Source organism: Palaemon carinicauda, chromosome 26, assembly GCF_036898095.1.
Source record: "Palaemon carinicauda isolate YSFRI2023 chromosome 26, ASM3689809v2, whole genome shotgun sequence".
Lineage (NCBI taxonomy): Eukaryota > Metazoa > Arthropoda > Malacostraca > Decapoda > Palaemonidae > Palaemon > Palaemon carinicauda.
In genome coordinates this window covers 74,717,342-74,730,599 of record NC_090750.1, presented here as the reverse complement: position 1 = coordinate 74,730,599, position 13,258 = coordinate 74,717,342, and the positions used below count along the sequence as shown (strand labels likewise).

Here is a 13,258-nt window from a genome sequence, read left to right as displayed (position 1 = left end):
TTTTTGGAAAAAAAAAAAATTATTCAGCGCATTTATGTACGATTTATTGCTTAACTGAATCGGATTAAACCATTTCTGAAAACAATTTTTAACCACACACAAATTCTACTCTTAATTTTTACCCACGAATCTCTCTCTCTCTCTCTCTCTCTCTCTCTCTCTCTCTCTCTCTCTCTCTCTCTCTGATACACACAGATACAACAGATCTCTCTCTCTCTCTCTCTCTCTCTCTCTGACAAACACAGATACGACAGGTATATATGAATGTCTCTCTCTCTCTCTCTCTCTCTGACAAACACAGATACGACAGATATATATGAATGTCTCTCTCTCTCTCTCTCTCTCTCTCTCTCTCTCTCTCTCTCTCTCTCTCTCTCTCACACACAACGCAGACATATTCAAACAGGTACATACACACACACAAATCCCACAAACGCTTTCGAACAAGCTGAACGAACATCATGATCTTATCGTCACTATCAGAGACAAGGACGTCATAGTTGACGTAGGAGCAAAGGAATACTGCCAGGTAAATTTGTGCAGCCGTCACGCACTACAGCATCGTCAGTTGGTCTTCAAGAGATGGCCGAAGCACAGCAAGCCCAGGAAGAGATCGAGGATTCCTTCTCTTCTGTTTTATACTCTGGTAAGAAAGTATTCTTACATTACTTGGTTTTTCATACATGATGGGACACTCCTTGTAAAGTAAATATGTTCCCATCAAGAAAGTATTTTTACATTACTTGGTTTTTCATACATGATGGGCCACTCCTTGCAAAGTAAATATCTTCCCATCAAGAAAATATTCTTACATTACTTGTTTTTTCCATACATGATGGGACACTCAGTGTAAAGTAAATTTCTTCCCATCAAGAAAATATTCTTACATTGCTTGTTTTTTCATACATGATGGGTCACTCCTTGTAAAATAAATATGTTCCCATCAAAAAAATATTCTTACATTACATGGTTTTTCATGCATGATGGGTCACTCCTTGTAAAGTAAATATGTCCCCATCAAGAAAGTATTCTGACATTACTTAGTTTTTCATACATGATGGGTCACTCCTTGTAAAGTAAATATGTTCCCATCAAGAAAATATTCTTGCATTACATGGTTTTTCATACATGATGGGTCACTCCTTGTAAAGTAAATATGTTCCCATCAAGAAAATATTCTTACATTACTTGGTTTTTCATACATGAAGGGACACTCCTTGTAAAGTAAATATATTCCCATCAAGAAAGTATTCTTACATTATTTGGATTTTCATACATGATGAGACACTATTTGTAAAGTAAATATGTTCCCATCAAGAAAATATTCTTACATTACTTGGTTTTTCATACATGATGAGACACTACTTGTAAAGTAAATATGTTCCCATCAAGAACGTATTCTTACATTATTTGGATTTTTATACATGATGGGACACTCAGTGTAAAGTAAACAAGCTTCCATCAAATAAGTATTTTGACATTACTTACTTTTTCATACATGATGGGACACTCAGTGTAAAGTAAACAAGCTTCCATCAAATAAGTATTCTGACATTACTTGGTTTTTCATACATGATGGGACACTCCTTTAAAGTAAATGTGTTCCAATCAAGAGAGTATTCTGACATTACTTGGTTTTCTATACATAGAAAACTCACTGTAAAGTAAAAATGTTCCCATAAAAGCAAATTTTGATTACGTGCCATTCTTTAATTTTATTAATCTCATAATTTGCTCTATAGATTACAGGCACTGAATTCATGTCTATTAACAAACAATTAGCAGTTAAATCCATGACCCCGTCAATATAATCTCCGGTATTGTACAATGTCAGAAATACGACCCGAAATTTACCAGTATTAGCCATAACCTTAACAATAATCAAGCTTGAAATGGAAATCTCTGCTATCGTTATTTCTAGTGACACGATATTTGGGCAATTGCAAGCATAAGGTTAACAGATTACCTATGAAAACTAAACCTATAATGTAGTACCTTGGATATGATAAACCACCCAGGCCAGCATTATCCATATGATTGAAGCCTAGGGGCCCACCAAGACTAGGGACCTATGAAACTTTTTTTCTTTTAGGATTAAATGTGTAAACTATGAATTATTTACTTCAGTTGTAATATTATTGTAATAAATTGAAAGAAAAGAGTGAAATTTTCTGGGGGTGCCCGTTAGGGGATATTTTGGGGCCCAAAGAAGCTCGAAGCCCTGACCAATATTGATATTTTCTCAAATACTGGTTCAGCAACAAGGTATCCACACATAGGCTCTAAAAAATGGCACTTTTAGCATCGCGGTAAGAAAACCTACAAACTGAAGTTATTAAGACGGAAGTTTAGTTTCGAAATCTAAACTAATAGCGTTATCTCTTATCGATGAACTAGTTAGTATCATCCTATATAGAAACTTATTTGTTTCTATCCTAAATCTAACTCAATATTTGCTATGTCTAAACCCATAATTAAAATCTAAAGTGACATCCTTAACGCCATACACAGAGTTATAAGTTAAGTTTTAGCAAATTCATTCTGGCCAGTGTTGCGTAAAACTCGCATTTTAACAGCCACTCCTTTGAATCTAAAACTATTGCATTTGTGTCAGTCATTTTTACAACTAAGTGCGTTTTTATCCATGAAAACATGAAGTGTAACTTTTTATTTATGAGTCAAGATGAGGAGCATTGAGGCGTCAAATCACAAATACTATCAGGTTTAAATCATTTAAAGTTGACAAGTGACTGTGCAGTGCTTAAGAGATGAAAATATGAAAATTCTAATAATAAATTAGAGAGAGAGAGAGAGAGAGAGAGAGAGAGAGAGAGAGAGAGAGAGAGAGAGAGAGAGAGAGAGAGAGAGAGAGAGAGAGAGAGAGTTACTTGAAGCAAAGAAAACAATGTTCAAGCCAATGTCGGTTTTGTGCAACGTGCAAAATTGACTGATGCCAAGATTTTGGATTCAAGGCTGTGAAATGGAGGAAAAATTTGGTTAAAACGGACATGAAAATAATAATAAAACCGCTTATCAATGTCTCTTAATCCAATCTAAAATATCAAAGCATACAAATTTCATATCTCTTGTACAGCAGAAGTTTGACAATTGCTGAGGTAGAAAATAAAAAATATATATATTATTATTATAGGATGGGCTGTTTTATATAACATAAATTCTCCAGTTAATAATGCATCATAAATTTATGTGTTGAGAGAGAGAGAGAGAGAGAGAGAGAGAGAGAGAGAGAGAGAGAGAGAGAGAGAGAGAGAGACGTTGACAATTGCTAAGGTAGAAAATAACAAAAAAATATATTATTATTATAGGATGGGCTGTCTTATATAACATAAAAATCTCCAGTTAATAATGCATCACACATATATGTGTTGAGAGAGAGAGAGAGAGAGAGAGAGAGAGAGAGAGAGAGAGAGAGAGAGAGAGAGAGAGAGAGATGGAAAAATAATTCATGAAACGCTTGCTTTTCACATACAACAAAAGGAGTAACTTGAACAAATCTAGCAACAAGAGAGAGAGAGAGAGAGAGAGAGAGAGAGAGAGAGAGAGAGAGAGAGAGAGAGAGAAAGCTGGGAAGGATTCAACCATGACAGGTTAGAGATTAAGCAAACTGGCAAAAACTTGGTAAAATTACGTTTAATCATAATAGAAACAAAATTAATTCAAATTAACCTCATGTAATAAGTTAAATTAGATGAATTCCCCCCCCCAAAAAAAAATCATTACTTTCAACAAATACAATTTTGAAAATTGTCATTCAAATGACGATTTTTACTGCAGAAGTCAAAGAACGCAGTTAGCTGAAACAAAATCCACCGAGAGACCAAGGTGACAGCAAATTTGCATACAATATGCATCCTTTCTTTAACAATGCCTGTTATTCGTGTGGTTGACATATTTGAATGCGCAATACTCTGTTGTATTGCTTGAATCTTTGTACTACGTGCTCAATGTCGTTTTCATCCTTTTATGTACGTTCAGTGAGTGTATACAGGGTAATTAATAAGGTTAATAAGGCTTTACTTTTCTTCAACTTAAAGGGCGTTACTTATGGCGCACCCTGTATATATATATATATATATATATATATATATATATATATATATATATATATATATATATATATATATATATATATATATATATATATATACACACACACACACATATATATATATATATATATATATATATATATATATATATATATATATATATATAATTTATATATATATACTGCATATATATATATATATATATATATATATATATATATATATATATATATATATATACATATATAGCAAATACGACTGTATCTGATCTTCCTTGCTTCAGATTTTTTCTTATTGTTCCAATGCCACTAATACCATTCTTGCCCTAAAGCTGGAAAGTATTCATATCCGGCAAATACGCATGGACATTCAAAGATACGCAATTACAGAGTATATCATGCTACATAATATAACATCTACTTTTCTATGGTCCGTTTAAACTAACGGTGACCAAACAGCGGTCAATGCCATTTTCATGCTTAACAGAGAAACTCGGATGAACTTTCACGACATAATCTAATTTACCCACCTAATCAAGAGGCTCATTAGCAGTATTTCGCATCCTCGCAAACCCACAGCACCCTCGAAAGATTTAACGGTCACTCATGAGCGGCAGAAGGCAAAGACAGGACAATGTCTTGCAGACCGCTTAAAGCATCCTGCTTTTCCAACTAGGGTTGTAGCTTAGCAATTAATGATAATAATAATAATAATAATAATAATAATAATATATATGATCAGCATCCAAGCTCCTCTTTATTATTATTATTATTATTATCACTTGCTAAGCTACAACCCTAGTTGAAAAAGCAAGATGCTATAAGCCCAGGGGCTCCAACATGGAAAATAGCTCAGTGAGAAAAGGAAACAAGGAAATAAGAGAATTAATTAACAATTAAAACAAAATATTTAAGAACAGTAACAACAATTAAAATATTTCATATATAAACTATAAAAACTTCAACGAAATAAGAGGAAGAGAAATAAGACATAAGGAGAGGTCCAGGCAGTGACTGCTGATGCCTCATCAGCTAGATAGATATATGAGCACAACAAAACACCTCAAACTTACATGAATTAAAAGGTTAGAAACGCTACCGATTACTACAGTATACTATCAGGCTTGAGACTGGATCCTGCTTCAGAAGGACTTGTACTCCTCGACTCTCGGAGTGCGAGTCAGGGATGTTTACAATATGCTACTACAAGCCTTATTTCAATAGCCCACCTGTGTTGCCTGAACACTAAGGCCTTTATTGCCATTATCTTTTCATCCCTATATCCGGCAATTTCTAGGTCTACACCTCATCAATCCTAACACTTCTGAAGTATAGACGTTTTTTACCAACCTATCATACTACATTCGAAACATCAAATGTGATCCCTCCCTTCTCCTATAAAAGCTTTTAAACGCTCCTTACATATTGTATATCCCCACATTTCTCAAGAATTCGGTCTTTTTCACTTTAGATTTACCGAAAAACTTTCATCAACATAACTTTAATCTTTTTTCCATCCATTGAATGAAACATTAACAATTCATAATCATAAATGAGAAATATATAAATAGTCTCTTCAGACATTTCAAACTTTGACTGCCACATTCTCCTCAAAACCTTTTGGATATACAATACTACTCCCATCTCTACCATATTTATGTGGGCGACTTTTATCTCCTCCTACCATCTTTCATCACATGCAATTCCAAATTCCAATACAAATCTGTATTTGCATTCTCCAAGCATCCCTAGTAACATCTACTGTTTTATTTCCCTGGCTTCCAGTCAATCCAATGCATAGGTCCAGGTAAACCACATGCAACTTTTCCCTTTGCCCCATAACTTTTAAAGTATCTATTCCATGGCAAACATTTCGTCCACAAACCCTCATCCCTGTCTGAATGTATACTGCTATTCCCTCATTAATCTTTCAATATGTATTATATATCTTATTTTTTTAATAAAAATCCTATATTAAACATTTCTGATCACATCAAGTAATGCTGTTTCCTTATAATTTTTAGTTCCATCTATATTTCCTATAGAGGAAAACCATTCATCTCGCCAGTTCTTAATAGCCTTTACCTGCATAACCATACAGCACCCTCACACCTCTAATCAGTCAATTCCAATTAATTAACGGAGTTTTCAGCCTTCAACCTCATAACAAACACAGTAACACTCACAGTAACCAGCTAATTCAATCAGATTTATTTCTCTTCTATAATTTGCATTCAATAACTGTTCCATAAAGAAAACATATATCATAAGGCATGACGTTACAAATGTATCAATTCACTAATTAATGAATATGAATATGAATTCAACGGATAAAAAAAAATATAATCAACAATTGTTTCATATTTCAGAAGTTCCAGAATCAACTTCAGAAGTACGTGAAACCAACTGTATAATTATGGAATCGGAAGTAAGAGCAGTGCTGGAAGCATCTAATGGCAAAGGAACTGTTTTAACATCATGGAGCTTCAGCCGACACAATGCCAAGGTTCTCCATTTCGGCAGCATCGTCATCAAGCTTAAGATCCACTTCATGAAGAACAATGAGCCCCTGGAGAAAACTTACATTCTTAAGCACAACCCCAGTTTCAATTCAGCCTTCACAAGCTATGTCACAACGCTCTTCAATAAGGAGATAAGCTTTTATAAGATGCTGAAGCCTCTGTTACTCGAAGAAATATCAGCCAGTGGCCAGTCCCAGCTAAGTATCCCAAGGTGCATTTTCACTGCTATGAAAGAGGGGCGAGAGATCATTATCCTGGAAGACCTCAATACTCGTGGTTTCCAGAACATCGACAGAAAGAAAGGGATGGACGTAGCCCATGCATCTCTTGTCCTGGAACAACTTGCAAAAATCCACGCAGCATCAGCTTTAACTAAAAAGAGACTCGGACAGGAGGAGTCAAAGAGAAAATTTGATTTCCTGAAGAAAACATGGTGGAATTACAAGGAAGGTGCCGAAGAGATGTTTATCATGAACATGAGAGGCCACCTGGATATTGCAGCTTCTGTTCTGCATAAGGTTGGAGGGCACGAAGCAGCTGCTAAGTGGGTAACTGGTCTAAAAGCTAACATACTGCAGATGATTCAGGGACAAACTGAGAAAAATCCGCCTTTTGATGTCCTCTGTCATGCAGACTGCACAATCAACAACTTCCTTTTTAGGCGAGTTTCACTGACCAGGAAATATTTGTATTTGTTTCTGATTATGTGGAGGTAAGGCCTCTTATACATGTAATCTTCACTTTGAAAATTTGGATATTGATGTTTTATATTTCCTTCCATATTAATTGCTTAACAATAAACTTGAAAACTATATATAATTGCTGTATGGGCAATAAATCACAGATTTCTATGTTTGGAATTATTTTGTTTCCACACTCAACGCTTGGATTCTCCTTCAGAGAAGTGAAATATTACATGTGTCAGGACTAGCAGTAGCTATTGCCCGCAGTCAGATTAATAGAAAGTGATTGAATATAAGTCTGCAATATATCTATCTACATGCTATAATTAAACACCTCTTTTACTCCTCTAGGTACAATGGAGACAAAGAGGTTTCCCAGGTCGTAGTGCTGGATTTCCAGATGTGTCTCCATGCTTCCCTGGCGATTGATCTTTCTAGCTTCTTTTTCTGCTGCCTGGAAGGGCCTGTTCGGAGAACAAACTACAAGGTCTTCCTTGACATCTACTTCCAAACATTCAGTAGAGTTATGAAAGCAGCGGGGCAGGTGACTCCTTTCAGTTTCCATGAACTAGCCGAGGAGTATAAGAAAAAAATCCTCTACGGTGCTATTATGGCTATCCTAGTGGTGCCTCTGTTAGCCTCAGAGGAGGAGGGAGTTCCAACTGTGGAAAGCATCGTCGATGACACGTCATTTCTTGCTCAGAGACAAGACAAACTACGTACAAGTCTTTGCCTGAACATCCCTTTACAAACACGATTTTTGGATATATTTAGGGATCTGATAGATCATGGCATCATTCAGAATCAGTTTCCACAAGAATAAAAATTTTAAAAACTTACTTTGAAACACATGACAATTACTAAACAGAAAATAAGTGTAAAAATAAGAGATGTTGGCAGAGGAACACTATAAATGATTTTGTAACGTATAGGAAGGCCCCTATGATGAGAATTAATGTTTTAAAAGTTTAATGTTCCACTAAAACAATATGAATTCGTGTGAAAATAAAATAAAATAGCAATGTGCTGGTTGAAATCATACATCTTTTGTAATTTTCCATGGAAATTGTATCTTCACAATATAACGTGAGTACTATTTCGCCATGAATTCATGAAAGAAGGCTGCATCATTACTACGAACCAGTGTTGGTAAGGATGATAAAAGAATAAACGATGTTACTTGCATAGATACCTCGGAATAAATGTTAACAGGTTAAGTTAAGATGATAGAAGTAAATAACAAGAACGTTGAAACCAAGAAGACTGGAATAATCTGTAAACGATTCAAAGGATATTGGTGGTGTCTTCAAAGTCTGAAATATAGATGTTTGAAGGATTTATTAATCGAACAGACTATCATGGGGATGATATGAAAGCTGAAAGTAATTGTTAGTACGAAAATTCGAAATGGTGAGAAATCTACAGGAGAGATATGCATGTACTTAAAAAACATTTCAGATAATTTTATTGTAACTTCGTCTTATTGAGAGTTCGGGATATAGGGATGACCGTGAGAAAGAAGAATGACGTGTGTGATGCATCGCATGGTTACTGAGGCCACAAAATAGCTTTCAATCAAGTTTTGAATAATTTGAATATTAATTAGCAAAATCTATATTTAATTTCTGCACATTAAACCAAGTATTATCTCTTGAAATGTAGGTATAACATGTGTTATTATGCAAAGATCTCTTGTGGGGTAGGAATGAGTGAAGAGAAACAACGAAAGGGCTTGTTAGATGGAACAGAAGAGCAGTTGGCATTGAAGCTCCACAGTATCCATGAAGCACAAAGAGATCATGCCAGAAAGAGGCAGGTAGTAGCTTGATACACTAGCATGGAGACTTCTGTGTACGGAAATGAGGAAGTTGTACAGTGTTCAGAATTTATGTCACTGGATCATATTTAATTCTGCATTTAAAGGTTGAATGCGGCAATGAATGTTGTCTCATTCTTTTAGGAGCCACCACTTAGTGCAGCAAACAACCAACGGGTGGATATATAACCCATCTCCCCGATTTAATAAAGAGAAAATGTCTGATTATATATATATATATATATATATATATATATATATATATATTTATATATATATATATATATATATATATATAATTTCTTTCCAGTCACGCTCAGGGGGAGAAGGAGTGGTCATACCCTCGTGCGAGGGGATAATCCGAAAGGTACACACGGAAATCTCATTCTCCCACAAATTGCCGAATCGGAGAGTTGTAGTTAGAAAAGGGGGAAGAAGTGGGAAGGGTTAAATCTGTTTGTGAGCGCGTGCATATCTATCTGAATATTTAGACATGATAGATCTGGTAAACTACTGTAATTATAAATAATTAACAAGCATCACTCAAGCGAGCTACTGTTAAGACGACACAAATGAGTGAACAAAAGCCAATAATCACTAATGGGAGCACAAGAAAATTTCCGGTTACAAGCAGTCTTAGCTGGGGGTAACTTTAGAGTTGTTGTTATCATAGACAGACCACACAGGCTTGCTGCTATCTTATGTTAGATTTCTGACGCTGGGTAACATGCTAAGGCTTTTCTCTGGCTAGATATCTGTCGAAGAAAATTTTATCTACACAAATACAGAGTAACCGTCTTACAAAAATATGAGTTAAGCAATATCACAAATAAGAAATGTAAAATTAAAATCAAAATTCCTTTAAAAATAGGGTCGTTGATGACTGCCCATCTCGATGGAGTACTAAAGATAAAGAGATCGCCCCACTGATCATTAGAAGGGAATCCCGAAGAGACTCATCCTGAAATAGCTCCTTCTCACGTTGTTACCGTCATTTCAGATTAAGCCAGTCACTATAGTGCCCCATACACTATCAACATTTTTGCTCAATACTTTTACATCAATTCTATTTTGTGTAAAAGGAAGACTAAAATTTAATAAGTACCCTAGACGATCGGAGTTTTTGTGCAATTTCTAACTTTCTAAATTTTTCACCGGACGTCAGGTAAGCTAAATAGCTTGTCAGTCCTGCCTAAGGATTTCCCTATTGAGCAAATCTTTTATTTTTTTCGTCTATGGACACCTTTATGCTGGGTGGCAATCTCACATGAAAAAGAAAAGAAAAGGAGATGAGACTGCAATTATGATATACTTTATTTTCTATCATTTGATCTGTATCCATATTTCTTTCTATAACTAACTGTACAAAAAACCCTTTCTGAGTGAAAGGGTTTACATATTTTCATTAGCAAAGCTGTTCCAGTCAAGGCAACACATACTACGTTGGTTTACCGTAATCAGTTAAACGAAAATCTTCCACCATCATCAAACAGCACTGGCCAGCGTGGTGATGAAAACTGGCCAAACCCTAATCATCAATTGAAATGTCTGAGGCCTTTGTCCTGCAGTGGACTACAAACGGCTGCATTTGTTATTGTCGTTTTTGTACACAAAAACGAACATTGGCAGGTAATAACCTCCAGAATAATAAAATAGATTTATGAATGGATTTGAAAATATGGACAATTTGACCAGATACCAGGACCAGGGAGGCATCGCAGTGGCACTATGACGTCAATATTGAGAGACTGTACACTAAAACAGGAAAAAGAAAGAAAGCAGGAAACTGAAGAAAATTTTACGGGTTTAAGTTAAAAGTACACTGTAAATGACTGGATGTTTCGAAACAGGTACCTGTCTCGTAATCATTCTCATACATATTGTGACTTACGAGTCACGGATATGGGCCAATATGAGGAAATATGAAACACACTAATTACCTTTGTGCTTGGATCAGGAAATATTAAGGTTATTCAACCCACTAAAAAGATTGGAAGGTAATATTGCATGTGAGCATTAATTGCCCTGCTCAGGTAGACCTGGGTCTGATAGACCCGGCCCACCTCACGGTAAAATTTCAAGTCATTATTCTTATTATTATTATCATTATTATTATTATTATTATTATTATTATTATTACTCACTAAGCTACGGCCCTACTTGGAAAAGCAGGATTCTATAAACCGAAGGGCTCCAACAGAGAAAATGGCCCAGTGAGGAAAGGAAATTAACGAATTGTAAGTAATGAACAATTAAGACATTTTAAGAACAGTAGCAACATAGAAATAAATCTTTCATGTATACATTATAAAAACTTTAAAAAACAAGAAGAGAAATATGATAGAATAGTGTGCCGGAGTATACCCTCAAGCAAGAGAACTCTGCACAAAGACAGTGCAAGATCATATCACAGAGGCTATGGCACTACTCAATACTAGAGAACAATAGTATGATTTTGGAGTGACCTTCTCCTAGAAGAGTTGCTGACCATAGTTAAAGTCTCTTCTACCCTTACCAAGAGGAAAGTAGCCAATAAACCATTGCAATGCAGAAGTTAATCCCTTGAGTAATGAAGAATTGTTTGGTAATCTCACTGTTGTCAGGTATATGAGGACAGAGAAGAATATGTAAAGAATAGGCCAGACTATTTTATGTATGTGTAAGCATAAGGATAATAAGACGTTGCCAGAGAGAAGGATCCAATGTAGTACTGTCAGGCCAGTCAAAGGACCCAATACCTCCTAAATACTTAGGAGACTTGGTCCTTCCAATAGCTTTCTAAATTCAAGGTCTCTCTCTCCATTTTGTCAGTACAAAGATGTTTGGGTCTATGAGACCCACGTCTACCTGACACGCTATGGTACTTGGGTCTGTGGGACCCACGTTTTCCTATTTATGAATAAATATATAAATGGTACGTATATGTGCATATGTGGATGATTATAATTTTCATTACAATAATGTAATCCCAACTCATCTACAGCACATACATTCAGGTATAAAATCATATCGCTGGTATGCTCATACAGGAGTTAATTTACATATGTTGATTGTGTTCAGTGTTATAGGTGTCCTTTTACATATTTATTTTTTCGTTTTCCTTTATTCTAAGGTGGTGTAGTTTAAGTTGTAGAAAAGATCATGAACCATTACGGTGCCACAGAAAATGGATAACAAGAACAAACTGAAATTAAATAAAATAAAATAGTAGAAAAGAAGATGAACAACTAATAGTGTAAAAGAAAAGGAACAATACGAACATAATAAAGTAATATAAAACAAAATAAAATATTCTAGATTATGTTTTTTTTTTTTACAGGCTAAGAAATACGTAAAGCAATGAAGTCCAATATACGTGACTCCCTCCCTGGTACAAGTTGGACATAGAGATTTTTCAGCGATTTTAATGATGATGAAAGTGAACATGTTGAATTACTATGATCTATGGCAGTGATGAACTTGTAGACTATGATCCTGAACTGAATGATAGTGACGATGATCTTGTAGACCTGAGACGACAGAAAAGAACATAAACGGCTCAAAAAACCCTCTGTATCTACAACTACCACATCTACACCTGTCTCTATATCTACCAGACACATGAAATCTAGTGGGTGGGGTATTATCAGCTTTTTTATTATCCTCACTAGGTAACCTACAACCCTAGTTGGAAAAGTAGAATACTGTAATCCAGGGGTTCCAGTAGGGAAAATATCCCGGTATGGAAAGGAATTAAGGAAAAAGATAGAATAGTGTGCAGGAGTGTACCCTCAAGCAAGAGAACTCTAACCCAAGACAGTGGAAGATTAGTACCGAGGATATGGCACTACGCAAAATTGATAACAGTGGTTTGATTTTGGAGTATCTCTCTCCTAGATCTCTAGAAAAACTCGACGGTATTTGACACGTAATTCTTAAAAACAATCGTAATACTTATGCTTTTTCAGTATACGCTTCAAACCTTGGGAATTACCTTTTCTTAATAATAATAAAAAAAAAAAACTGCAATTGACAGCAAACGCATTCCAGTTATATTTTGCTTTTATCCTCTTCCTACTATTTCCAACGAGATAACAGAACGAGACTAAAAGCAAAGTTAAAATTTTCATGTTACATTTAGCTAGTGGTTTATTCCGATTACTAACAAAGGTCAATAAAAACAAGACGA

At 35.3% G+C, this 13,258-nt stretch overlaps 1 protein-coding gene and 1 pseudogene across 1 annotated transcript; one reads left to right on the top strand and one right to left on the bottom strand.

Moving 5' to 3' along the window:
- Positions 1-13,258, bottom strand: part of LOC137620231 (uncharacterized) — a 101,808-nt pseudogene that overhangs the window by 34,771 nt on the left and 53,779 nt on the right.
- Positions 516-8,168, top strand: LOC137620230 (uncharacterized). Its single transcript, XM_068350466.1, has 3 exons — positions 516-646; positions 6,439-7,252; positions 7,626-8,168. Exons 1-3 carry the CDS (start codon positions 583-585, stop codon positions 8,095-8,097), a joined length of 1,350 nt encoding a protein of 449 aa, XP_068206567.1. The 5' UTR covers positions 516-582; the 3' UTR covers positions 8,098-8,168.

What these genes read in the sequence shown, in the direction of transcription:
- LOC137620230 (XM_068350466.1), top strand. Translation starts at nt 583, where the DNA reads ATGGCCGAAGCACAGCAAGCCCAGGAAGAGATCGAGGATTCCTTCTCT. An exon ending in CTCTTCTGTTTTATACTCTG is followed by an intron (nt 647 to 6,438) that starts GTAAGAAAGTAT and finishes TTCATATTTCAG; the next exon opens with AAGTTCCAGAATCAACTTCA. An exon ending in ATCAACAACTTCCTTTTTAG is followed by an intron (nt 7,253 to 7,625) that starts GCGAGTTTCACT and finishes TTACTCCTCTAG; the next exon opens with GTACAATGGAGACAAAGAGG.